Raw genomic sequence first — 27,738 nt, forward strand, 5'->3', positions numbered from 1 at the left:
AGTTTTTACTTGACTCTTTGGCTGCGCAGTAGTTTTGAGCTAAAGACAGCACCACCGTAATGTGACCCAAGTGTCACCCGCCCCAAATGCAGGGGTGCATTCCTTGTTCGTTGGTTGGTTGCTTGCTTTCTTCCTTCTTTTCATTAATAATTTTTATTAAATTTTCAAATTTTACATTTAAAATTAAACATCTGAAATCAAACCTGGTCCTATTAGGTTCAGTGTGGTTAAAATGAAATTGGCGCAGGCTGGGACTAGCAGTACCAAGGGGAAGGGCCAAGCTTAGTAACCACTCCCATCCTGATCTTCAGTTTCTCACATGTAGTTGTCCTTCCTTCCTTCCTTCCCATGGGTGAAGTAATAAATTGGACTTGTCAATTCTGTTAGGGTGAGGCCTAGCCTGCAAGGGCCTTAGCCACCAACCCTCTTAACTCCCCGGCAGTCTACAGTGGGTTGAATGTGTGTCTATACCTCATTGCACTGTACCCTGCTGATTATATCAGAAATATATACCTTACTGCTTGCATTTAAGCTATATATAGGCAAGCTTTGGAAGTAGCAGTAAAAAGCAATCGTGTGGCAGAGGTGGGGGGTGCTGCAGTTCTTTCCCCTTCTATTCACCTGGTATTGACCCCTCTCCCTCTGCTGCTTTCCGGATCCCATGAATTGCACATGTGGTTTCAGATTAGGGCAGGTGCAGAGTACAAAAAAATCGATCTTGCCTTCCTCACAAGAAGATGCGGAATACTTTTCATTCTGCTGTTTTGAGGTAGTCCACAAGTCTAGGCTTCTAGCGGTCTCATTCTCAGAGTCAGGGTTTTGGGTAGGCAAAACCGCCAGCTGCATGCTTCAGCTGAGGTGCAAGAACAGAAGCGGTAAGAGGGACGGGGGTGGGGGTGGGGGGGACACTAAGCTTGTGCATGCAAAGTAGATGGAGTGACCACACATACAATGCTCTTGCTTCATAGATGTATGTTGATAATACAGTATATACACAATGATTGCTTTATATAAAATAACACCTTGTTTATATAGCGACATTTAATTGCCACTTGGCCCTTCCTTAACCCACAAAAAAACCAGCAGTATACAAAATATAAAATATTTTTTTAAATATTTATAAACAGTTGCAAGGAAAAAATAGAACTGTATGAAAATATCCTTCCCTTCTTCAGGTGATTAATGGGCTTTTAATCCGTAGCTGTTCAGAGGATACGAATATGCCCTTCCCAACACTATACGGTCCCGCAGGAGTTTAAATAAGACATAGTAATTGCAGAAGAGGATCAGGGCCATGGAAAGGGTATGGTTCCACTTCTCTGACCGCAACAGGGAGTAGAGCTGATAGCAGACCACGCTGCCTTCAATGAGAATCAGCAGGTTGAGAAGCCGTAATGGACGGTGAAAGAGGAACTAGAGGGAGAGAGGGGAAAAAAAGAGTGCTTGAAGGGTCAGAAAGCAGACTGTTTTATGAAAACCAAATTCTCGGGGTCAGGGGAAAAGGAATAAAGGCCCAGCAACAACATCTGAAGCCCCAGGGCTGTAGCCACTAAGAACATTGCTGTGTGGTTCTGTTATTTGAACCACTGGATCAGATTCAACTACTCAGTTCTGTTAGAGGAAGCCGTGTGAGGACTTGTGCTAGTGCAACAGGGCTTCCCCCCACCATGCGCCTATCCCAAACCACCTCTAGAGGCAAGGAGATGTGAGATCATTCTGTCGGGCAAGCAGTAATGCTTGTGCTGATGGAAGAGTCTCCTCAGTATACCTGAAGGAGCATCTCCACCCCCACCGTTCAGCCCGGACACTGAGGTCCAGCTCCGAGGGCCTTCTGGTGGTTTCCTCACTGTGAGAAGTGAGGTTACAGGGAACCAGGCAGAGGGCCTTCTCGGTAGTGACGCCCACCGAGAAAAAAAAACCTCCCATCAGATGTCACGGACATAAACAACTACCTGACTTTTAGAAGACATCTGAAGGGAACCCTGTTTAGGGACGTTTTTAATGTTTGATGTTTTATTGTATTTTTAATATTCTGTTGGGAGCCACCCAGAGTGGCATGGGAAATCCAGCCAGATGGGTGGGGTATAAATAATAAAATATTGTGATTATGATGATGATTATGATTACTACTACTACTCCTCAGCTTAGCACTACACTGAAATCCACCCTATTACGGCTTAATACAGGGTTTCCCAATCTTTGGTCTCCAGCTGTTTTTGGACTACAAAAACTTACGCAGGGGTTATGTTCCCAGGTACTGCTATATATGTGAAATTGCGCATAATGGAGAACGCCATCTTAAAAAGCCAAACTCCACCAAAAACCCACAATCATCCTCCCGACATCACCACAATCACTCCCTCTAATTCCAACTCTCCACAGGCCTCAAGGACTCATGGGATTGCAGTTGCAAAGGCTCCTGGGATTGGCAGCTGCTTTCCCACTATTTGGGGGCCATTTTTGCCTATTCCACCAATTTATTTAATTATTTGCAGGCGTCAGAAAAATTGTGCTTAAATGTGGTGGTGGGGTGTATGAATTCTTACGTAATAATACTTACGGTACTTACATAAAAGCGGGCATGGGACACATCTGAAGGCACTGCTACGTTATAAGGCCCGACCGCTTTGTATAGGCATCGACTATGTCGCACTAGCACCCCCTGTGGCCATATTGTGCTCTCAGACCAGCTGTGGAGTGTGACAAAGGGACTCTGTGAGCATCAGAAAGCCAACCTGGAGTAATTTCATGATTCAAAATGTTATATATACACTTGGCAATATATACGCCCCGAATTCATGTTGATTGTTTTAGGCATTTATATACACATATTTTCAAACAGTAGACACTGAAATAACGAAGAAGTTTCAACTGAGTTGTAAATTCTGAATTAGATTGGTCAATACAAACACATAGTAGAAAGTAGAATTCTTCACTGGTAGCCATAAAATACACAAAACAAAGATACCTTGAGTTATGTAATAAAGCTGACAATCTCCTTGTACGTAGGTTAAAAATATATGCAACTGAAAAGAAGAATACCTCAGGTATATACTGAAGAACAAAAGGAAAGAAACCCCGAGGGTAAAATCATAAATAGCTTTGTATATACAAATCATAAAACCCATCCTTCACCAACCTGGTACCCTCCAAAATATTTTGGAATACAACTATCAACCTATAAGTAAAAACAAATTTCAGAGGAATCCTAATTCTCTTCTTTATTTTTGCTCTGGAGGGTGTACAGATGAAATTATGAAAAATTAGACACTAAAAGCTGAAATAAGCAAGTGGACTTTTTTTTAAAAAAAAAAGATTAGCAACGAAGTAAGCTAATTTGAAGAGAAGGCCTGCTTTAGTATCACTAATGTGCACAGGGCAGAAACTGCCCTGTATTAACTGCAAGAACCCTATCCTGTCCAATTTCAAATTTGGAGCTGGGAGAGGGAAACAAGAGATTTATCCCTAGCCACAGTGTGAGGTCAAGAATCACAGTCTAATCCTTACCTAAGCCTGTCTACTCAAGATAAATCCGACTGAGTTCAATCCGATATACTTCCAATTAAGCACGCACATGCTTGCAGTTACCTTGCAGTAAGCCCAATTAAACACAGCAGGACTTGCTTCAGAACAGAAATGTACTGAAAGAGAGAGGTATGGTCCTGGGCACCCACAATTTTGGGTTTGGTTTGTGGACTCATTTTTATCCATACCTGGGCAGTGCCCCAAGTATGTAGAATCCACTGCTTTATTTGTGGGTGACCCACTTTGTTGCCTAAAGGGCAGGCACTAGATCACCTAAATTCAAATGAGACGAAATGATTTGAAAACTTGTGATTTGTCTGTTAAGTGATTTAAGCTAGGAAGAATGATGTTACACTAGTTCTCTGCGCCCTCTTCCTACAATTCTCACTGGATGAGAAGACAAAAAACAACAACCCACCCTGCAAGTTACCACAATAAATTCTGCATAGTCTCAGGTAAGCCTATCAAATCTCAGTAACAGTAAATGAAAGTATGGCACACAACAAAATCATTGATGAATACTGACACAGACAATGTAGTCTTGGGTCCAACTAAAGCAGGGGTCGGCAACGTGCGGCCCATGGGCTGGGTGCAGCCCATAAAGACCATTTTACCGGCCCACGAGCCGCCCCTGAACTGAGCCCTCCACTCAGCGAGTCCCCCACACGCTGCGCTAAACCAGCACAGTGGAGGGCCTCCCCAAGAGGTGCCAGAAATCACGTCTGTGCAGGCGCAAAAACTGGAAATAGCATCTGCGCATGTCCAGATGCCAAAAATCGCTTCTGCGCAGGTGCGATTTCCAGTGTCTGGGCATGCGCAGAAGCAATTTCTGGCGTCACGCTGCACCAGTCCAGCCTACGGACAATCTCCGTGGGAGTGATCCGGCCCATGGCCGGTAAACCTTGCCGATCCCTGAATTAAAGAAAGGTACAAAATTAGGATACCTTCAGCTGCCCTATTTTCTTTCCCTTGACCCTTGTCAACAAATACTTTGAGGTCACACTCACATGTGCTGGGGGGCATTGCTGTATGAACCATGTTCCAGCTTCTGCCACTTGCCCAGGTGGGCAGCCGATCTGTGTAGCAAGTCACAATACTTGGGAGGAAGCAGCTGGGTGGTGAGCATGACAAAGGCGTTGATCCACACCATGATGAGGTGTTCACAGGACCAGCGCATGTCATAGTACTGTGTGCTCTGCAAGAAACCAAAGAGGGTGTTAATGCCAACGCCCCAGAGATCTCAAGAGTGGGAAGACAGTGCCCTACAGTCATAGATTTAAGTAGCTACCTAGGAACTGCAAGGCCAGCAAAGGACTCTTTGAGATCCCCCTTTCTCCTTGGCATACATTACATGAAATTTTTGCACAGCCGATGTGGAATATGTGCACACCCATGGTCACTGGCTTGGAAGTAAAACAACAAGCCCAATAATGCTTCTTGAGTACAGAGAGAGAAACTGGATTGGCTGTGGAAGGTCCAGATCTGCACATTAGACACCAGCCCGATAAGAGCTCCAGTGATCTATCTGGGCAGCTTTCTGAAGTCTCTGGTAAGTCAGCCTGGATATCACAGCTGCCTCTATTCTCTAACCAAATTAATTCAAATCCTTAGTATGAACACCCAAGGCACTGCCAAATCATGACATGAGCTGGGCATCAAATGCCTACTAACAGTACCAAAATACAGTGGTACCTTGGTACTCAAACAGCTTGGCTCGCGAACAAATCAGCTCCCAAATGCCACAAACACAGAAGTAAGTGTTCTGGTTTGTGAATGTTTTTTGGAAGCCAAACGTCCGACATGGCTTCCGCCCAAGTGCAGGAAGCTCCTGCAGCCATTCAGAAGCAGCGCCTTGATTTTCAAACGGTTTCGGGAGTTGAACAGACTCTGGGAATGGTTTAAGTTTGAGAACCAAGGTACCACTGTATAGTTGTGTTGCAGTTGTCTGGGAAAGAGGATGGGGCTAGAAGATGCGATGAAAAATGAGTGGACGAACCACAGCGGCACTACATGAATGGCAAGACCCATCTGCCAATCGGGAGTGATACTCCAGAATCAGCCACATTCTGCCATCCAGGCTGCCAGAAGGGAGGCAGAGAAAGGGAAATTTAACCAGAATCCCACTGTGTCAACAATCCACAGACAAGATTTAGAAGGTGGTGGCAGCAGCAGCAGCAACAGCAATGAAGGAGTAAGGCAACAGCTACCTTCACAAAGCACAGTGGCAGGAATGCCACATAATAGGCACTGAAGAGGGAGTTGAATAGAACCTCCTTGATTCTGCGGTTGAAGTCTGCTTTCAGGCATTCCACCTCGTTGCGAATGAGGTCTGGAGACAAGGGGCAGCTGTGTGTGGGGATGGGCACGGGGTTGTTGAACTGTTCTTTCAGGGACTCTCTCAGGAGAGAGAGGAAGTCTTTGGGCTTGACGAGGCTGCCAACCCCCGTGGCACCAGAATCTACCAGCTGATCCTGCACCAAATAGCCACAGTCTGTGGGAAGAGGCTGTGTTCTGCTGTCTTGGTGGAAGCAGCACAGCGGGACATAAACACCAAACCTGCAGGGAAGGGAAAGGCGAGGGTGAGATTACAGCCTGTGGTATATTAGGCATTCCTACCATGAACACCTGAAAGGAGCTTCCTGAGCAAGAAGCTTGCATTTCCTGCACCCAGGTTGTTCCCTCATATGCTGCTTTTGTGGCCTGCCTCAACTCCCAGGGCTAAGCAGTGAGGCCATAGGTAAAGGAGCACAATCATTGTGCTGGCTCTATCTCTCAACTGCTGCCATTCTTCTCCCCTTTCTTATCCACCTTTAAAATCTATTCTTCCTCATTGGCTCATATATTGCATTAAGTTGATGGACCAGATGTCTCTTGACCTTTATAATGATTCTAGCTGGGAAAAGATGTTGTGAGAGGCATCGTTTTCCTCCTTTCCATTTCCCCCCAAAGATCTATTCAACTGGTGGCTTTTAAGCCAATCTTGTGTGGATCAACAGGGCTTCTCTTTGCCATGTCTTGTATTTTTGGAACCTTTCCTATTTATTACATTCAGGATACAAGAGGATGATACTCACGGGTAGCCAAGAAAGAGGAGATTCAGAACAGAATGGCTACGGAAGAGGTTAACTAGAGTCCAGCAGAGGACCCATCCACACAAGGTGAGCAGCACCAGGCGTGCCAAAATCAGTGCCGTGTAGTGAATCACTGATGTAGTTCCCACCTGAGAGGCCTGCAAATTCAAACACCAAGAACCATCAGCCTTACAGTTTCTCTTCCTATATGCCACAAAACATTCCAAGAAACAGCCTGATCTACCATCCCCACACAGGGTATAGCATGGCTCTCAAAGCCAAAAGGAAATCATTTTTATTTTATTTCTTTGCTAGACTTAACAAATTAGTAATGAATGCTTAAAATATTGGTTTTTTGGGGGGAGTACTGAAAGCAAGTGGAGCTAGATAAATTAAATTATATCCTCCTTAATACTGCAGGTGTTTGTGAGGGTAAAATATTAGCTTAGTGTTCTCTCCAACAGTAGCGAGACAGGGAAAAATGGCATTACAGTCGTACCTTTGAAGTCAAACGGAATCCGTTCCGGAAGTCCGTTCCTACTTCCAAAATGTTCGGAAATCAAAGTGTGGCTTCTGATTGGCTGCAGGAAGCTCCTCCAGCCAATCGAAAGTCGCGGAAGCCCCAGGTGTTCAACTTCCAAAAATAGTTCACAAACCAGAACAGTCACTTCCAGGTTTGCGGTGTTCAGGAGCCAAAACGTTTGAGAACTAAGCTGTTCGAAAACCAAGGTACGACTGTACTGTTAAGATGCAGAACCAATCAAAACAAAACCCACCGCAAGGGATGAGTGCTACCCCACTATAGTACCTTCAGTAAATAACAAAACTTGTGTTTTCATTGTTTGTTTAACCAGGAGTAGCCAATTTGGTTGATGCTGTGGACTACAGCTCTCGTTATATCTGACCATTGGCCATGCTTGGGGGATGATGGGAGCTCAAAGTATCTGGAGGACACAAGGCTGGCTATGCCTGTTTTGAATGGGTGTGTGCATATGTCAAACACTGGATTTCTGAGGACCATGCTTGGGGATCCATCTAAGACCAGACCCAGCCATCTCCAAAGTGTGGGGCTAACCAAAAGCAGATCAAGTGAGCCAACCACTTCCCTTTTCCAAATGTCTATGGCAACAAGAATCTAGGTCAGGGACAGCTGATGTTCTACTCTCCTGATGGACCATTGACTCCTATGGTCAGGCATGATGGGAGTTGCACAACAGCATCTAGTTGGTTATCTCTGCTCGAGTTGGTGTCATGAACACGTGCAGCGGCATTCAAGTTCAGAGGAATCATGGAAAGAGTCATTTCCATAGATCACAGCCTGGGACATTGGGACCCAAATTCAAGGTGTTGTTACTAACATATGGTACTATAAAGCTCAGGACCAGGTTACTTGAGAGACTGCCTTATCCCTTATGTACCCAGTAGATCCTTCAGCTCTGCAGGACAGTGCCTCCTGCAAGCTCTAGCCTGCTCCACAGCAACACATAATAGGGCTTTCAGGGTGGCTGTTCCTGTTCTGTGGAAAGATACACACGACAGTGGCACCTCGGTTTTCAAACGTAATCCATTCTGGAAGACCGTTCAAGTTCTGAAACGTTTGAAAACCAAAAACTCAATAGCCGACAGCTAGGTTTTAGGATCTTGCACTCAGCGGAAGCCGTGTGGCATGTTCGACTTCCGAGGCGTGTTTGAAAACTGAAGCATTTACTTCCAGGTTTATGGCGTTTGGAAACCGAAAAGTTCGTCAACGGAGATGTTTGAAAACTGAGGTATCACTGTATCTGCACTTTCTCCAAACAACTGAAGACATTTTTGTTCCAACACAGAGTTTCCAAGGTGGAAAAATGTGTCTTTGCCCTAAGTGTCTATTTTGCATTGTTTTAGTTTTGTTGCGTTTTTGTTTCTTAACCTTTCTCATAATTTCCAGTGGCCTTAGAGGTTGCTGCGCATACAGCATCTAGAGCTATCGGAGATCCTATTAGCAAGGTAAGTTTTGGAAACAGAAGATGCAGTATTGGAGGTCTAGGAACCACTATTTTGTGCCCAATCAATAACAGTCCAAACTCTGTTCAACCCAAAAATCACATATAAAGTCATCAGAAGCTTAGACTTGGAATGCCATGCACATTTAAAAAAGACCAACGAACAATTGACTTTCAAACTGGCACTCGGGAGATATCTCACCAATGAATCCCACCCTGTTTCCTCGTCTGTTAATCTCAAAATTTCTCGTGTTGTTAATACTTTTAAGATGCAACCTCTACTGACACCGTCAATCTTGCTTGAAACGAAGTGCTGTTCACTGAATCTCTGCCTGATGTATTGCTATAGGTTCCTATAGGAACCTCACTGACTCTACCACTAGTGCAAATCACCCTGGGCTAATCCGCTTTCTGTTTGTTAAAATCTAAGACTATTCCCAACAAATCCTCCCTCAGTTCCTTTTCTTTTCACCTGACGTGGCAGCTGTTAACATCAGTAAATGGAAGCACTTCACCAAGGTGAGTGAACATGTAGGCCAGGGGTCAGCAAACCTTTTCAGCAGGGGGCCAGTTCACTGCCCCTCAGACCTTGTGGGGGGCTGGACTATATTTTGAAGGGGAAAAAAGGAACGAATTCCTATGCCCCACAAATAACACAAAGATGTATTTTAAATAAAAGGACACATTCTACTCATGTAAAAACATGCTGATTCCTGGACTGTCTGCAGGCTGGATTTAGAAGGCAATTGGGCTGGACCCTGGGCCTTAGTTTGCCTACCCATGATGTAGGTTTTCATGTGTGGCAAATAAAAAGAAGACAAGTATCATACTGAGCTCATTCTAAACCTCTGATCTCTTTGGGTGAGTTAATTGTGACAACATTACCTCAGAGATGAGGGCCCATACCAGCCTCCGCGCCAGCATCACTGTGATAAATGCTGCCAGGTGGTAATCAATGAGGTGAAAGTTCTAAAGGAGAAAAGAACAGCGAATTCACCAGGGTGAAGGAGAGGCCAGAAAGGCAGGAGCTGCTGAGATGACATAGCAGAAGCATGGAAATTCCTATAAAGGAGAACCAGGACACACTGTGAACCATTCCAAGTCTGCCAGATAAAGAGGGAAGAGAAGGGGACAGATTAAGCACATAGAAGCAGCTTGGGAAGGCTACCGTATTTACAACTGCCACTTAGAAAGGAAAACCTAGGATAAGACATTCTGTAGTAGTGAATTTCTAGGGGGGTTTTTTTGAGGGAAGGAAGGCAGTAAGCATAGGGGGAAAGGCCCCACTCTTCTGGGGTTGTGAAGCTAGCCTTTGGGATCTGGAGGAAGGGACTCTCCCCTCAATCTCCAGACACTACAGTGACGCAAACACACACTCAAACATTAAGTGAAGAGTAAATGGCCAAACACACAAAACTGCACTGGCAACAGCCTCACTCCCTTGAAGGAAAACAGGAGGTGGGGGAAGGGGCTGTAAGTGGGAAGAAGACCAGATCAGGATGAGTCACAAAGCAAGGAGGGAGGGGCAGAGTGGGAACCTTTTAGAACTCCATTAGCCCAATAGATAGTAACCCAGTAAAGAGAGCATGCAGAGGGAAGACCTGGCTGCCCTCGTTCCCTTGATAAAAGCAGTAGTTCACAGGCAAGTCCAGAAGATCCATTGCTCCCCTTAGGGGAGGAAGGCAGCTAGTTTAAGGAATGCTGAAAGACAGTACACCCCAGGGCAGGAACCCCACAGCCAAAACCTCCAAAATGCCCTTTCTCCCCCACCCCAAGTGTAGAGCTGCCTTGAGAAGTTGTAACCCAAAGGCTGCCTTTGAAGAAGAAAAGGGGTGTATTTCATAATGTCTGGGAAAAACAAAGGATGGCAGACTTGGTGATGTCAGCTGAGCTACAGAGACACCATGATTAAATTTCCCTAAGCAAATCGCAAGAAGGGGATGCGGCCAGCAACATGGACTCACCAGCGACGTACAGGAGGCAGGGTGGTTGTATGGGTACCACCACACGGTCTTATAGATATTAATATACTGAATAAAGAGGGCCACCAGCAGGTAGATGAAAAAGAAGAACTCAAACAGAAGGTTCCCGTCTACAGGCAGCTCAGGGATTCGGCAGTGTCGCACAGGCTCAGGGGTGATCAAGGCTGTAATTGGAGGAGCAGAGAGGCTGATAGCACTACCATTCCTGAAAAAGAGAGAAACAACACGTCACTAACTCTTGCCAGTGTTCTTGGGATATTTCACCCTATTGTGGGTTAAATACTTAGCATTTAGAATATTTAAACCAGTGCTGGGGGAAACTTCTGCCTGCAATGTCATTTTGGCCAAGCAACACCCACATGCTCTAGCCATGGCTCCTGTAGGGTCTGGCTTTCCTTTGCAAGAACAGGCAAATCAGGCTATTGTTGCCGCCTGCAAAGTGCTACCTTGGTTATTGCTGCTTGCAAATACAGTGCACTTTGCAAGCACCGTCAATCAACTGACCTTCAGTGCTGCAAGTGCCACCATGATCTCTAGCAGTTCCAAAGTCCTGCAAGGTTTGCTCACTCCTGTCAAAGCTAGCATTTGGGGGATGGGGAAAGGATTTGGTGTGCTGGCCAGATCCAGTTTCCCACACCAGGTTTAAATTGTTCAGTGTTAACTACCTCAAGAGATCCTTACAATTCTTTAACATAGGTCAATATGATCACCTGGTCCTTCAGGGGCAGTGTTACCCCATTCAGGACTAGGGTGTCCTCCACACCTGCCCACCTCCTGTCCCCCCAAAACAGTACTTCTGTCTTATCAGGATTCAACCTCAATCTGTTAGCTGTTGGATGACGAGTAGCACCTCACCACACGCGAGCATGATGCATGCCTTTGTCAAGAATTTGACACTTTTTAGCCTAGTATGGTAGGATGGAAACACACGTCACATATGTCCTGTGTCCTTCCACGGACGCCCCTTGTTTCTCCACTTCTGCAGAAGCCAATGTCAGAAAAAATGGAGCTGAGGCCATCAAGCAGAGATACCAAATTTTCCCCAGCCTAATCCTGTTCCAGCTTTGTCTGTTGCACCAAGAATAAGATAATGTAACCAAGCAACCCCCTGACATGAGAGATGCCTAGCAGTGCATTCCAATCCCCTGGCTTCCTTATCTTAGCTTTCTCAACCTTCAAAACTTCTATGATAAGCAATGTTTATTAATGAGCAACGCTCAAGTCAAGGCCACAATTTGAAGGAATAATTGGAAATTAAAATCCAACTAGCTGGAAAAGACACCCCATGACCCAGTGAATATCCAAATCTGAGTGTCAACTCTTGGAATGCTCAGAAGAACAAAAAACAACTGGTTTTATGTAACACTTAAAGATGCTTAGATAAAAACACTTGTATGTGTAACCTTGATATAAGAACTATTGCTTTATTTTCATGTGTGCTGTACCTTATGAAATGGAGCTGATGGGCCACCTGAGGGGAAGGGGTAGGTAAAGGCTTTCAGGTCAAGTATTTCCTGTCTTCCAGACAAATGCCTGAGGCGACAACCCACCTGAATATCTCCATTGCCCAACAGGAGTATGAGATATAAAATGAGCCAAACACAGAGTCAGGCAAACACACACTGTCAAATTCAGGGCAACAACAAGTGTAAAGAAACAAGATTCTTGTGAACCCAAGTATGACCTGATGATGACCAGTGCTGTAATAACAAAAGTTCTGCCTCCCACATCTAAGCCCACAATATTACATTTTGACTTAACCTGTTTCTTAGACTAGTGCCGTTGCCACAGTTCCCACCAACCAAGGTCTGGAGAGAAGGCAAAGCTGAACGGCTTAGCTGCTGCCGACTGGGTCCCCTCCTTCCACCGGGCATGACCAGGAACCAATCCACCTCTTCCACCTCTGGCAGCCTTTGCCCTGAGATCTAGGTAACAATTCGCAAGACTTTCCAGCTCTGCAAATGAGGAAAAAAGAAAAAGAAATTAGTTCAATTGTGCCTCAAGCATCTACTAAAATGAATGAAGAGCCTTGGATAACTCCCATGGCCCCAAAACTAGCCTTTAACAAAGTGTCAAGAAGCATATAGATAGGAGTAATTCAGCTGGCACAGTGTACTTCAGACACTTTCAATAAAATCCTGCAACAAAGAATCCTGAACCAGCTTATCAGCCATGAGATAAGACAACAGGACTTGTGGAGTACTAACTTAAGTTTAAGGAACAGGAAACAGAAAGAAGAAACAACAGGCAGTTCTCCCAGTGGAAGGATGAAGTGAAATCCCCCTAGGATTGGTATTGAAAGGACGGGATGCAAGACTACACTGGTTTTGGGTCCAATTTTGCAGGGCTCTTCTTACAATCTTATCTAAAATATTAGCAACATTCCTTAACAATCTACAGTACCCCAGAGTTTTGACTTCAGCAAAACGTCTGCAGAAAACCCTCCCTCGGGTGACTGACTGCAAAGAAGTCAATGCTACTGGACTCCTCATATGAATAGGACATTTTGGCACATGTAACGTGAAGCACAATACTTTGGATCCTACCAAAACAAATAATTATATTTTCACTTTGATACACCGGAAAAGACAGATTTGAATAAGACAGTGTGGTTTCACAACAATGACATATGTGAGACGGTACCTGGAATTTCTGGATCCCAGCCTATTAATTGTGCTTTTGTTTCTGCTTTCACTGATCCCCAACTACCACCTGGGAGTAGAAATCCACACCTCACCCTCAGTCCATGCCAGGGAACACAACCATTATAGGTTAGAAGACAGGTGGGGAATCTGTGGCCCCTCCAAATGTCCTATGCCTAGTTCCCATCTACCCCAGCCAGAATGGTCAATGGTCAGGGACTATAGACATTGCAGACATTAGGAAGGCCACATAGCCACCAGAATCAGGAAGATAATATAGTTAGGGCATATACTGCAGACCATTTTTATAGCACCACCAATGTGCATGACATTGTTTTAATTTAGACTCACACAAAGGAGTAAGTTGCTATGACTAACAATCATTACAAGCTTTCCTCCTTTACTTCAAAATAATTGTCAGTAATAGCTACTGGTCCTATATTAAATTAGTATTGGAAATTGAAAACCAGCATACGACGTTTCCTATTGGGAGGTTTATATGAACAATGATGTGGCCTAGGTTGTGGAAGACACCGATTTATTTGGGTTGGTGAAAAAACAGAACAGAAACAATCAACTTGGTACACAGCAAAAACGAAAGGACAATTCCTTGTTAGGGATTATTAGGAGAGAAAATGAAAAAAAAAAAAGACGGCCAATATGTGTTTATGGTATACATTGCATTTGCAATCTGTATACAGTTCTGCTTGCCTCACCTACAGTGTAAGTTCAGAGAAGTGCAACAAAACTCAAAGGGTTGGAGTCCCTTAATTTATTTGTATTTTAGTAAATATGTACCCTGCCTTTCCATTAATAATGCCCAAGGCAGCTAACATTATAAAAAAAGGTCAGAAGTAATGTGATAAAAACTTCTAAAAGCAGGTGGAGCCACAGAAAATACAACAGCCAGGCAGACGAACCTTTAATAGGCACCAGATCACTCAGGGCAGGGAGTTCCAGAGGAGTTCCCATAGGGATTTCCCTTTGAGGAAGTGCTTGAGCAGCCTAGAGAATTGTTTCCTCCTCAATACCAGACCTCAGGGTCGCACAATGAAAATGGCAGTTGATTTAGGACTAGCAGAGGAAAGTACCTCCCGTGAGGCATAATTAGAGTGAATTCTGTAAGAAGTGAAGATCACCTTTGCCTTGGATGACTTGAAAAGGGGGTAATACAAGCTCATGGAGCATAGCGATCGTAGAAACTAGTCACTGATTAATCTAAAGGGGCGCCCATGTCCAGAAGCACTGCACCTCTGGATACAAGCTACCAAAGATCAAAATAAGGGAGGTCCCTTGTCTTCATGCTCTACTTGTGAGTATCCTGGAGACAATTGGCTGGAAATATCATGTGGTTGGAGCCACTGCTGGAAACAGGATTCCAAAAGAGATGAACTCTTGAACTAGCAGCACTCTTTGATTATGGGTGGCGTTACTTCACTTGACCAGTTGAGATGCTACAAGATGACATTTAGCTGCCAAGGCATAGGCCTCTACTGAGAATTAACAGGTGAAGCAAGCAAGTTGATATGGTGGGGCTGCCAAAAGATTCAAATGAAAGATGAGAACATTGTGTATATCAAAATAGGTTTTGTGGCCATGCAAACTTAGATCAAAATATTACCCCTTATTCAGGGGATAAGAACTCAATGTCCTTCCTGTTTCTTACTCCCAGTGTTGTTATCTACGTTCCTGCCTATGATAAGAGTTATCTACTGCCACATTAAAACTGCAAGACAGGATACGTATCTAGATGGATTTTTGGGGATCATTTAGTAACTGCATCACACGACAGCATGGATTCACTTTCAACGACCATATACAAAATAGGGGCATGGTCTAACCACATTAGAAGTGCTTCAGTCCTGTTGATTCTAATGAGAGAGATATCAGAATGTGCTTAGCTTTATCACTGAAAGCTTTAATTAAAATACAGGTGAAACTCAAAAAATTAGAATATCGTGAAAAAGTTCATTTATTTCAGTAATTCAACTTAAAAGATGAAACTAATATATGAGGTAGACTCATGACATGCAAAGCGAGATATGTCAAGCCTTTATTTGTTATAATTGTGATGATTATGGCGTACAGCTGATGAAAACCCCAAATTCGCAATCTCAGAAAATTAGATTATTAAATGAAATCAACAAAACAAGGATTGCAAATAGAACAATATTAGACCTCTGAAAAGTAGAAGCATGCATATGTACTCAGTACTTGGTTTGGGCCCCTTTTGCATCAATTACTGCCTCAATGCAGCGTGGCATGGATGCTATCAGCCTGTGGCACTGCTGAGGTGTTATGGAAGACCAGGATGCTTCAATAGCGGCCTTCAGCTCTTCTGCATTGCTCAGTCTCATGTCTCTCATCTTTCTCTTGGCAATGCCCCATAGATTCTCTATGGGGTTCAGGTCAGGCGAGTTTGCTGGCCAATCAAGCACAGTAATCTCATGGGCATTGAACCAGGTTTTGGTACTTTTGGCAGTGTGGGCAGGTGCCAAGTCCTGCTGGAAAATGAAGTCAGCATCCCCATAAAGCTTGTCTGTGGAAGGAAGCATGAAGTGCTCCAAAATCTCCTGGTAGACGGCTGCGTTGACCCTGGACTTAATGAAGCACAGTGGACCAACACCAGCAGATGACATGGCTCCCCAAATCAACACAGACTGTGGAAACTTCACACTGGACTTCAAGCATCTGGCATTGTGTGCCTCCCCATTCTTCCTCCAGACTCTGGGTCCTTGGTTTCCAAATGAGATGCAAAAGTTGCTCTCATCAGAGAAGAGGACTTGGGACCACTGAGCAACAGACCAGTTCTTTTTTTCTTTAGCCCAGGTAAGACACTTCTGACATTGTTTCCTGATCAGGAGTGGCTTGACAAGAGGAATACGACATTTGAAGCCCATCTCCAGGATCCTTCTGTGTGTGGTGGCTCTTGATGCACTAACTCCAGCCTCAGTCCACTCCTTGTGAGTCCCCAACACATTTGAATGGTCTTTTCCTGACAATCCTCTCCAGGGTGCAGTCATCCCTGCTGCTTGTGCACCTTTTTCTTCCACACTTTCCCCTTCTGCATAACTTTCGATTAATGTGCTTTGATACAGCACTTTGGGAACATCCAACTTCTTCTGCAATTACCTTTTGAGGCTTTCCCTCCTTATGGAGGGTCTCAAAGATGGTTTTCTGCACAACTGTCAGGTCAGCAGCCTTTCCCATGATTGTGATTCCTACTGAACCAGACTGAGAGAACATTTAAATGCTCAGGAACCCTTTGCAGATGTTATGGATTGAGTACTGCACCTTTTCACAATATTCTAATTTTCTGAGATTGTGAATTTGGGGTTTTCATCAGCTGTACGCCATAATCATCACAATTATAACAAATAAAGGCTTGACATATCTCGCTTTGCATGTCATGAGTCTATCTCATATATTAGTTCCACCTTTTAAGTTAAATTACTGAAATAAATGAACTTTTCCATGATATTCTAATTTTTCGAGTTTCACCTGTATATGCAATATTTTGTTACAATTTGGAGAGCCAAATCTTTGCTCAGCTGCAATTGTTTTGTAGGTCTAAAGACCTGTATGTATTGCAGCAACACTGTTTGCCTTATGGAGTCCAGCTTCCATATTGACACACTGGACTTTTGAGTTCAAAGTTGGCAAAATCTTTTATTTACTGATCCTTAGAGAACACTGTCAATCAGAATAAAATACTATTAGTAGGGGAAGAAGCAGCATGTTTCTGCTTTGTGACTAAAGATAAACATTTTAAAGAGATGATGTTATGTGAGAGAACACAAACACATATGTGTATTTAAGGGAAGCCAGAATTACTGGTGACAAAGGCTGACAAGATCCTAAACAGGTACTACTTTGGTGGAAAAAGTGACTCTACTGGCATTGCAATAATAACTAATCATAGAATGTAGAATTTTAAAAAACTTGCTAAAAAGGAAAATTTCCCATTAAGCTTTGGATAGAGCTAGGAAATAAGAGAAAAAATTGGCTGGATTTTGGAAAATTGTTACAGTATTTGAAATTCCCATTGTTCTAGGCACATGTGAAAAATGAACGTAAGATTTTAGCTGCAGTTCATTCATTTTCAGCTTTGTATTCTTGTTATAAAAAGTATGCCTAGACATTCTGTTGTTGCGCCCATAACCTAGGTTTAAGGTGCCATTTAGCTCCTAGCTTTCATATCTCAGTTTCTAACACTGAATTGTTATCATATGGAATGAGGGACTATTACTACTACTACTAATTTATTATCCGCCCTTCACGCAAAGGTTCCAGGGTGGGTTACAGCCGTGGTTTGGCCTAGCATTATGTCTGCATCCAGGCTCAAAGTTTTAACTCACTTAATGTTATGTGTGAACTGGATCAATATATTGTAAGGCAATATTTTTACTATGCAATAAATCTTGATTTGAAATGTGTGTGTGTGTGTGTGTGTGTATACACACACACACACACACTCCACCTCTTAATAGTAGGAGGCCCACAAATCAAAAGCACTGGCAAACTGCTTCTGCCTCGTCTTGCCATTGGCTAGGCAATTCTATCTGCTGTATTCACTGTTGCTGCAAACACCATATTCAGTGTCATTGCATATAAACATAACACATACAGATATCTTGCCATGTCTGCTTACATGCCGTAGCCAAATGACTCATACTGTGCACCCTTCAGTTTTATCAGGAACCATTACTATTATTTTTGAACTTTTAAACTGCCCTTCATTGTAAAGGCTCCCTGGATGTGTGTGTTTGTGTACAAATCAATACAAAATTAACATTATAAACACATGGATATACAACGTAATTCCAGTCAACGGAACCAAATCAATAATTCAGCAGCAGCTCCTCCACACACGAGCATTAAAAAGTGTTTAAACATGCAAAGGAGCTTAATGTGGTAGACAACCAATGCACCACTGACAGGGGGAAAGTTCCAGGAAAATGGGGCACCCTCACAAAGAAAGCTCTGCATTATGCTGCCTCTCAACTGCCACACCCGTTGGCAGAACCATGAGAAAGACCTCCTCAGTCAATCCTAAGGGAGGAATTCCACGCAGCACTAAGAATATCATTTTTTGCTTGCCTGATAATAAGATCTCCCCCTCTCTGTCCCAGTGCGCTATTCTGGGGGCTGTCGCAACTAACCCAAGCCAATTTGGTGGTTGAGGAGGAAGTGTCGCTGTGGAAGTCCTTGTGCGCGCTTCTGCTAGCAGGACGGATTAGCTGGATTGGGCCCTCAGGCACAGGTCTGCAAATACCAAGGAAGGCACTCCTTTAGATATTTGGCTCTCAAGTCATTAAAAGCTTTATAAACCAAAGTTAACCCCTTGAATTGGGCCCAAACCGGCAGACAGTGCACCAGCAGAACCAGTATTATGTGGTTCATTCTTGCTGTACTACTCAGAACCTACACAACTGCTGTCTTAAAAAGGAACCCCACATCTAAGACATTATTAGACTAAGTCTTAGATATTAGCCAAAAAGTGGGGCACCATCAACCACTGGGACTTTGCCCCTTTACTTCACACAAACGAAACCTGACTACTCCCAGAGACAGTCGGAAGCAGGGCTGACCCAAGCGCAGCCGACAATTTAAATTCTGTAACCGAGATAAGATCATAGGTATACGCGTGGGTAGCAAATATTTAATCCATGTTTAAACTTGGCACCAACAACCCATTAAAATCAGAACGAGCCACCGTCAGTGGGAGCAGCCAGGAGCAGGTAAACAGTTCTGGGAAGGAAAAGTATTAGACTTTCCCCATATTAGACGGTTTTGCACAGCTCAGCAGCTTTTTCCAGAATGGAGACAGTTTGGAGCTGGCAAAAGCATGCAGGTAGGAAGTCTGGGAACCACCTGCTTTTCTGCCACAATCTGATTAATGCCCACCAGAGGCAGCTTTTCCCAGTCACATGCAAGGCTGCAAGTACCGTGAAGTTAAGGTCCCAGAGAAGACAGGACCGCACTGCAACAAATAATCTGACAAGGGTCTTGCTTTTGGGGGGGGGGGGAGTCCTAAATGGTTTCTGCAAAGTATAAGCATGCTCCAATTCCCAGCTATTTGTGTTTTTCCACACTTGGGAGAAACTCATAGAGTCATTCTGTTTTGAATCTACGTCATTCTTATTTCAGTGCATTCATTCCATTATGTGTGTTACCCCAGATATTTATACAGCTACAGACCTGATCAATGCAGTCTGCAAAACATATTGCTTCACCTCAAGGTATGTTTACAAGTGATTAAAAATCAACAAGTTCTTACAAGCCAACACGAATGCAGCAGCCTCAGAAGAAGATACTATGCATGGAAGCAAGGTTGAAAAACACATTAATTCAGGGGTGCAGTGTGGAGGGGGTTGCCAGGGTGATGCCCCTGGGCACATTTTTTTAGGGGGCGCTGCACATTTGGCCCCTCACGCTGCCCTACCAGCCCTGTGCTGCTTTGCAAGGCTGGGATCTGGTTTGAATGATTTGCCCGGCAGGGCGATATGAGAAGGACGCAACAGCCATGTGCCTTTCGATACCAGCCTCCCCCTTGCTTTGCGAAGCAGGGATCGAAGGGAGCATGGCTTTGCATCCTTTGCACGCCACCCTCCCAGTCCCAAGCTAACATGTGAGGCTGGGGCGATCCAAGGGCCGTGTTGGCCAGCCTCCCCACCCCCTGGTGTGGGCAGGCAGTGCAATGTGGTTCTGCTTGGCTCTAGTGGGGAGGGGCATATTCCAGTGGTGGTGGCGGTGAGGCCTGAAGCGTTGTGTATCCGCCCCAGGCACTGGCAAACCATGCTATGCTGCTGTATTAATTGCTACTAGAGATAATTTGTTCTTTTGTAGTCCAAGAGAGAGTGTAGCACGCACAGAAGGGCACATGCCCAATGAATGAAGGGAGGTGGGTACCTATCCTTTCTTATGAACACCACGAAGAACTTGTCCACCAAGGAACTCCACACTATAAGAGAATCAAAACAAGCGAGATAATCTAAATAATATGTAGAAAATAGAGCAATGTTTTTGCATAATATGATACAATCGTAAGTACTTGACTGGATTCTGAAAACAAAATGAGTTAACAAGAGAAAGGTTTTTCACATGGTGACATTTTCACAATTAAGGCTCATTCTGAAAGCAGATATATTTTTACAAGGTGTGAATTAGGGATACACATTTTTCCCCATTTGGAAACATACAAGCAGTCAACTTGGCACACATATTTTTTTGCTTCTATTGAAAACCACTGAAAATTACATGTTGAGTGACAGGAAGAGATTTTAATGACCCTAAGTATCAGGAGATAGACAGACTGGCTAATTAAAAGTATTCAAAAAAATATAGGCATTTTATATCTTTTCAACATAATTTGCATGATTGGTGCCTTGTCTTGATGGACATTTCTTTAAAGAATATACGGACAAGGAGCAATGGATTCAAACTACAAGAAAGAAGCTTCCACCTAAACATTAGGAAGAACTTCCTGACAGTAAGAGCTGTTTGACAGTGGAATTTGCTGCCAAGGAGTGTGGTGGAGTCTCCTTCTTTGGAGATCTTTAAGCAGAGGCGTGACAGCCATCTGTCAGGAATGCTTTGATGGTGTTTCCTGCTTGGCAGGGGGTTGGACTGGATGGCCCTTGCAGTCTCTTACAACTCTAGGATTCTAGGATCCAGTTTAATGTAGTCACACATAAGTCCCATTGAAATCAATGGGTCTTGTTAGTCATGACTAACATGGATTGGATTCAATCTATTTTTTATTTTTGTTTCACCACAGAAACTCACTTTTTAAGAAAGATCAGTTTACATTATTAGTATTTATTATTTATACAGCACCATCCACACTTTACCAAGAGCAGGGGACTGGTCCCTAAGTTTACATCTATTGAGCCTAGAAAAATAAATTGATTGAAAGCATTAGAGCAGGGATTGCCAACCTGGTGCCCATGGGTACTGGTGTGTCCACTAGTACCTCCTATGATGCCTGCAAAAGGCTCAGTAAATATATCCTCAAAAATCCAAAATGCGTATGACTGGCAGTGGTGGTGGGGGGATGCCAACATCTTTTTGTGTTTCTGTCTCTTTCCATTCCTTTACATGTGTCAGCCATTTTGTGTTATGTCGGACACACTACAGCTGCCATGTTCCAGTGTTCGAAATTAGCCAGGCGCCAGTCACATTTTGCGACTGAATGGAAATGTCCAGGAGCCATGCTTGGCACCTAGCATCTTCACTTTCCTAGCTGCAGTCTGCCAGGTACAGTGGCAGCAAAAGCTGGGGCAGCAAAAGATGCATGTCTCTTGCTGCTGTGCTACCCCACCAAACAACTGATTTGCACAGCAGTGCAGCAGCAAAAGATACACTTCCCCCCCTTTTTGCTGCCGCACTGCCAAGGTGAATCAGGTGTTTAGCAGGGTACACTGGTAGCAAAAGACACATTTTTTGCTGCTGCGCTACTCTGCAGTCACCTGATTCACCAGGCAGCAATAATAATAATAATAATTATTATTATTTTGCTGCCGGGCGAATGAGGTGTTTGGTGGGGTAGAGCAGCTGTGCTACCCTGCAGACCCTCAGATTGGCCCAGCAGCATTTGTTTGTTGTTGTTGTGGGGCTGCCTGGTCTGGTAGTGGGGTGGGGTGGGGTGGAAGGCGCCTAGACATTTTGTTCTGGCGCTCACAGGCTAGGTCCCAGGAGCCACATGGCTCCTAGCATTCCCATCCCAGTTTCTTACATTATTTGAACTTACACTATTTTCTCAACATTCTCAAATGTGCTCACTCAAAACGTTTGCAACCTCTGGACTAGTGGGACACTAGTGAAAGAGATACAGGAAAAAGACCAAGATTGGATCCATACTTAGTCGTGCATAGAGAAGACCCTACCGAAATCACTGGGACTGAAGATAGATAGAACTGTGGGTGATATCCAACTTAGGTTAACCTCCTTCATCACATACCTGCAGGTAAGCCCCTTTGACCTCAACAGGACTTACTTCTAAGCAGACATGTATGGGATTGTGCTATAAATTACGTAAGACCACTGATTTTAGTGCATCTGTTCTGAGTACGACTAACACTGAATACCAGACTAAGTCTGGATCTAACCTTATAAAGCAGGAGTAAGAAACCTTTTTGGTTCCACAGGCAGTTCCTGGTCATATTTGACAGGTAAGTGGGCCAAACTATGTGTCAGTCACATGACATCACAACAATGCCATGTGCAAGGTGCTTTGAAATCTTGAAGTTGGGAAGTCCCCCACCAAACTGTTTTAGCAGAGGAACCCATACAGGTTTGCATGGAATCCTCTGCAAAAAGGATGGGGGACACACATATCCTTTTAAGTGAGAGATTCTGATTCACCTCTACCACCCAATCTCATTATTAAACCAGGATTTATAAACTATTGATCAACTTCCTCTTATCAATAGTGACTAGGCGTATTTTGCGACGGAATTTCATTAGCGTGAGCCGTTTCTGAGCTCTGGGCACAGTACTGCACCTAAAATTTCAGATTAAAACTGCAGAGTGGAAGGAAAGGAGGATCTTTTTCTGCCTCCCCACTTCCAGCTGCTCTCTGAAGACTGGAGAAGAGATCCTCTTAAGAATATTAGGGGCATGAGCAGGGGAAGGACTAGACCATATGAAAAATGAACATAAGATTTTAGCTGCAGTTCATTCATTTTCAGCTTTGTATTCTTGTTATAAAAAGTGCGCCTAGACAATCCGTTGTTGCACCCATAACCTAGGTTTAAGGTGCCATTTAGCCCCTAGCTTTCATATCTCAGTTTCTAACACTGTTTATATCCTTCAAGTACTTCCAAATTCAGAACTATATTTTGTAATGTACCAATTTAGAAACCAAGCTTGGGGAAAATTAAAAAAAAAACACAGAAGCTATGTCACCTGCTTCTTAATTTTACTAACCAAGGGAGCAAGATATTGCATATTTAAAGAATGGCACTTTTCCAACATAGTTTGGAAGATTATGAATGAGTCATGGACTTGCATGCTTTCCTCTCTTCCCAGCCTCTGGTACATGGCTTCTCTCTCTGTTTCTGTTTAGCACCAACCATCATTTTGCCAAGACATCTGAACTATGAACCTGTCCTTCTCTGGGGAGTGTAATCCCATCCAAAGCAGCCTTGTCTTTCCAGTTCTTGGACAACTCTGCATGCATAATACTACCATCTTGTCTGATTCAAATTTCAATTTGCTGGCCCCCATCCAGCCCATTACTGCCTCTAGGCACTGTTCTGGAACCTCAGACACCTAGCCTGATTCAGATGGAATGGAGATATAAAGGTACTCTTAGCATTTCGCCTTGAAGATATATATCTAGAGAGAGAGAGACTTCAATTAAAATAGACTTTTATATTCATGAAAAATATAAAGGATGATAGTGTGACAAGGATTAGTTTGGATATATATAGTGTGCCTTAGCACATTTTGTCTTTAAAATCAGAGATGAGGATGAAATTTAATCATTTATCGCCACAAGTATCAGTACTCTGACCCTTAATATGCTTAAAGTCTCATTTCAAAATACTCTTAGGATTACTAACTAGAAGGTGTGACCCACTAAAACTGCCATGCAGGTGCCCATGGGCATAAAGCCCATGGCAAAGCTCAGACATAGCTAGGATTGAAAAAACGTATGGCCCAGTTGCTTTGCAACAACAGCTGGCAACTGCTGCAACCAGCTGGAGGAATCAAAACAGTTTGCTAGCCAGGAACATAGCACCACGGCCTTGTTGATCCTTACAAGTATTGTTGCCAAGGCTCACACCACTCACAACAGATTGGCTATACCTAGGATTGCACAGCAGCACAACACTGTACAGTGCTACATGAAAAAGATTGGATTTAAACACTCGATTCAATGGACAAAAATGGCCACATTCGTCCATAATGCTACCCACAAATCCTAATTAGTCTGCACACTAGCAAGGAGTACCTACTCTGCTCCTCTTTTTCTAGGGAGTAGAGCAGGCATGTCCAACTTTCAAGAGACTGAGATCTACTCCCACTATAAAAAAACTGATAATGATCTACCAAAGCTGTTGAGCATTTTTTAGGAAGTCAAAGTTGTTGGGCTTTTATGGGTGGGGGGAAGGGTCCCGCAATCTACTGCGATCTACCACGGACACCCCGTGATCTAACCTGTTGGACGGCCCTGTAGTAGAGAAACAAATTACAGAGTAGCTGGCTTATCACTCATTGTTACCGGTAATTTGGAGATAAACACAGAATACTATACCAGCTAATAGCCATGGTTTGTTGGCATTGCGTGTAAGTAAGCACAGCCTATGGTTCTTAGCAGAGAGTAGAGTGATGCATAGATATATCTATTCCTCACCAGTAATTACAAGGAACCTAAATAGGCGCACACCCTTTGCAGATACCAACGGAAATATTCAAATGATCAACTTCAAAATGGAAAATCTGTGAGAGACAGCTTGTTTCAGAGTGCTGTAAATTAAGTTGAGCATCCACACATTTAAATTTAAGAGTTGAGAAAAAGGAAAACATTGTTTGGTGACCCTTCGTATCAAGAAGTTTCTGAGTGTAAGTCAGAAGTAGGCACTTCATAAACTTTTCCATTAGCATATTTTTCAAAATGGAGCAGGCAGCTTCCCCTCATTGTGTCTGTTTCCAAAATTCCCCGTTTTTCCAATCTTCACCTGAATGTCCAACCTCTCCTGCCTATTCTTCAGAAAAATGAATTCAAAGTAATGGGAATTTACCCTTTTAAGAATAAGAATTATTCATTATTTCATATCTATTATTCATGAAGACATTACTCACATGTGCATTAATGTAAAACCAAAACCAAACCTATTTCAGTCCAAAATTCATGAGCCACTTCCTGAGTTCAAGTGACCACAAGATATAGCTTCCTGACATAGTAGGAAGAGATGCTATTTAAACTATAAAATTCATGCTGCAATTCACCTTCCTGAGAGTTAAGCCCTACTGAACTACATCTGAATACATGACTGAACTAAAAATATAACAAATTTTGTGATTTCATGTTGAGCCAGCAAAACTACACAAGATTATTTCAAAGTACCTTTCCCCTTAAAACAATTACCATCATCTATGCAGGATTTACGGTACTTCCAGAGGTAGTAACATTTAGGAATGTAGTGTTAATGTGCATTTTGATGATAACTTATAGGAAAATGGTTGCATTGTAACTAACACTTTAAAGATGCTGATCAACATTGCCCTGTTGGGGCAATTTCTCAGCTGGGGCCAGAAGGTGGATCCTAATGCACACAAATTCTGTTGGAGGTGTTTTGAAAGACAGATGCCAAATACCTGCAAATTTGGGGGATAACTGATAAAAGCAAATCCCATTCTCACCCACACATGCAAGTTACATTCACACAGGCAAACTGCACACATTCGAGTACGGTAACAATAGTATGCTTTAATCGTGTCAGTTTCAGGGTCTGTTTTGGCTTAAATGGGCACCAAATCGATCAGAATCTTGAACCTGTTTTTTGGGGGGTTGCTCTGGTATGTTTGGAACCCACCTTTTTAGTCCTTCTAACTGAAATGTGGCAAGCCTTACTGCTTAGCAGATGTGCAACTTTATCTTGTGCCACATGTTTAATCAGACAGAAGTTATTTGAGTTCAGTGGGGCTTATTTCCCCACAGTGTGCACAGGATGGAGCCTAGGCAAAATTGATACACAATGTTTAGAGAGGTAGTCAAATGTGCTGGTCACTTGCTCCTGTTGAATGCCTGATTCTGATGGACACTCCTGAAGTTACTGACACTAATATGCAGAGCCAAACATTTCAAGTCCAGATATCCTTTTTTGGAGACAAAAAAGGAGTTGCTTAAATAAGCTCCAACAGCCTCCACAGAATGGAAAAACATACCTATCAGCCTAGGTCAGGCATAGGCAAACTCGGCCCTCCAGATGTTTTGGGACTACAACTCCCATCATCCCTGACCACTGGTCCTGTTAGCTAGGGATGATGGGAGTTGTAGTCTCAAAACATATGGAGGTTTGAGTTTGTCTATGCCTGGCCTAGGTCAAGGATGGCCACCGCGGTTTGTTCAGATGTCGTTGGACTACAATTCCAACCACCCCAGTCACTGGTTGGCCTGGTGGGAGCTGGAAGTCCAGCAACATTTAGAGGGAACAAACTAGGTAACCCTAGGTTTTCATCTACAACCATAATATCACCCAAGGGGAACGGGAGGCGGCATTTCTTTATTTTAAATGTGAGGCAACCCAATTCCTATACAAAAAAGGCGGGGTGTTGAAGAATGGGGTAGGGACATGACTTTTTTCAGCTGGAACTCACCGGAACTCAGTTCTGCCACCTCTCAGGTGGGTGCCATTGGCATTCTAAGAGAATGAGGGAGGTGTTCGTGGTTAAGTCCAGCACCTCTTTTCCTAGAAAAATAGCACTGGGTGAGGGAAAGAATGCCACATCAAGGAGAGAGGTAGGAGGAAGAAGAACCGCCTCTCCCCATATGATTCAATCTGGACACTGCAATTGATGCCTGTAAGGACAGGAACGGGCCCTTTCTGAAGTGGCTCCCTGCTTGTGAAATGCTGTCGCCTGGCACCTTCATTACCTACCTTTAGGTGCCAAGCAAAAGTGTTCCTCTTTCCCCGGGGCCTTTGGCTAATTATACATCCTATGGCCGCATAAACTGTGGTGCGTGTGTGTACACGGCTATAGTTTTTGCTTCTTACGCAATTTCAAGGTTTCTGTATCACAAACTGCCCTGCGATCCTTACATGAAGGACAGCATAGAAACCTAAATCAATCCATCAATAATGCATAAGTAAGTAAGTAAAAGAAATATTCTCAAGTGGTGTTTGAGAGTGAGAGTGAGAGAGAGAGAAAGAGAAAGAAAGAAAGAAAGAAAGAAAGAAAGTGAAAGGCACCTGAGGAAGAAAAGTGTATGTATTGGGGAGGAGGGGGGCGGGTTGGGATGCCAGCGAGTAACTGAGCAGCAGCAAACTGGTAATTAACCCAACGGGAACGAGGAATGGATGAAGAGCAGCAGAAGGGGGAAGAAAGAGGAGAAGGAGGGGAAATAAAAAAAGGAGGTCTTCCCCTTTGGCTGAGAGACAAAGAAAGGCGGGCAGGAGCTAGGCCGGCGGGGGAGGCTCCCCTCTCCTCCTCCCTTGGAAGGGCCTTCCTGGGACGGTGGGGCGCCCCGGCCGCGCACCCCTCGCCGTGAGGGAAACACGAGTGAGGGAGGAAACGAAGGAAGGAAGGAAGGAGCGGCCGCTCGCTTGCTCGCGCCCACTCACCGCCTCTCTAGCAGCACCATGAGGGGGTCCCGCCGCCGCAGCAGCAGCCGCCTGCCCGCTCTCGGGGGCCCGCCAGGCTGCGGAGGGGACCCGTCCCGGAACGTCCCGGTCCGGCTCCCCGTTTCCTCGTCCCTCCTCTGCTCGTTGTCGCCGCGACAGCACCAGCGGCGGCGGCGACTGCTGCTCCTGCCGCCCTGAAGAGACGTGGCAATGAGGGGCTGATGCGCTCATCAGCGTGCGAC

At 44.1% G+C, this 27,738-nt stretch overlaps 1 protein-coding gene across 2 annotated transcripts; it reads right to left on the reverse strand.

Annotated features, from left to right (window-relative positions):
* Positions 1–969: 969 nt before the first annotated feature.
* Positions 970–27,693, reverse strand: TMEM39A (transmembrane protein 39A). Of its 2 annotated transcripts, none has more exons than XM_033172701.1 (9): positions 27,497–27,693; positions 12,322–12,515; positions 10,543–10,765; positions 9,464–9,547; positions 6,600–6,754; positions 5,733–6,081; positions 4,533–4,720; positions 2,561–2,690; positions 970–1,413 (listed from the first exon to the last, which is right to left on the reverse strand). In XM_033172701.1, the coding sequence occupies exons 2-9, from the start codon at positions 12,432–12,434 to the stop codon at positions 1,180–1,182; spliced, it is 1,476 nt and encodes a 491-aa protein (XP_033028592.1). In that variant the 5' UTR covers positions 12,435–12,515; positions 27,497–27,693; the 3' UTR covers positions 970–1,179. The 2 variants fall into 2 exon arrangements, with proteins under 2 accessions (XP_033028592.1, XP_033028593.1); XM_033172702.1 differs by having other exon boundaries at positions 2,570–2,690; positions 27,497–27,690.
* Positions 27,694–27,738: the final 45 nt, after the last annotated feature.

The sequence above is a fragment of the Lacerta agilis genome, chromosome 16, assembly GCF_009819535.1.
Source record: "Lacerta agilis isolate rLacAgi1 chromosome 16, rLacAgi1.pri, whole genome shotgun sequence".
In the NCBI taxonomy this organism is placed as follows: Eukaryota; Metazoa; Chordata; class Lepidosauria; order Squamata; family Lacertidae; genus Lacerta; species Lacerta agilis.

Excerpts from the sequence above, each read along its gene's own strand:
- TMEM39A (XM_033172701.1), bottom strand. The coding sequence starts at position 12,434 with ATGCCCGGTGGAAGGAGGGGACCCAGTCGGCAGCAGCTAAGCCGTTCA. Across the intron at positions 10,766-12,321 it reads GGCACTAGTCTAAGAAACAG|GAATGGTAGTGCTATCAGCC; the intron begins GTTAAGTCAAAA and ends TCTCTTTTTCAG. Across the intron at positions 2,691-4,532 it reads AGCAATGCCCCCCAGCACAT|CTGGTCTGAGAGCACAATAT; the intron begins GTGAGTGTGACC and ends CACACTCCACAG.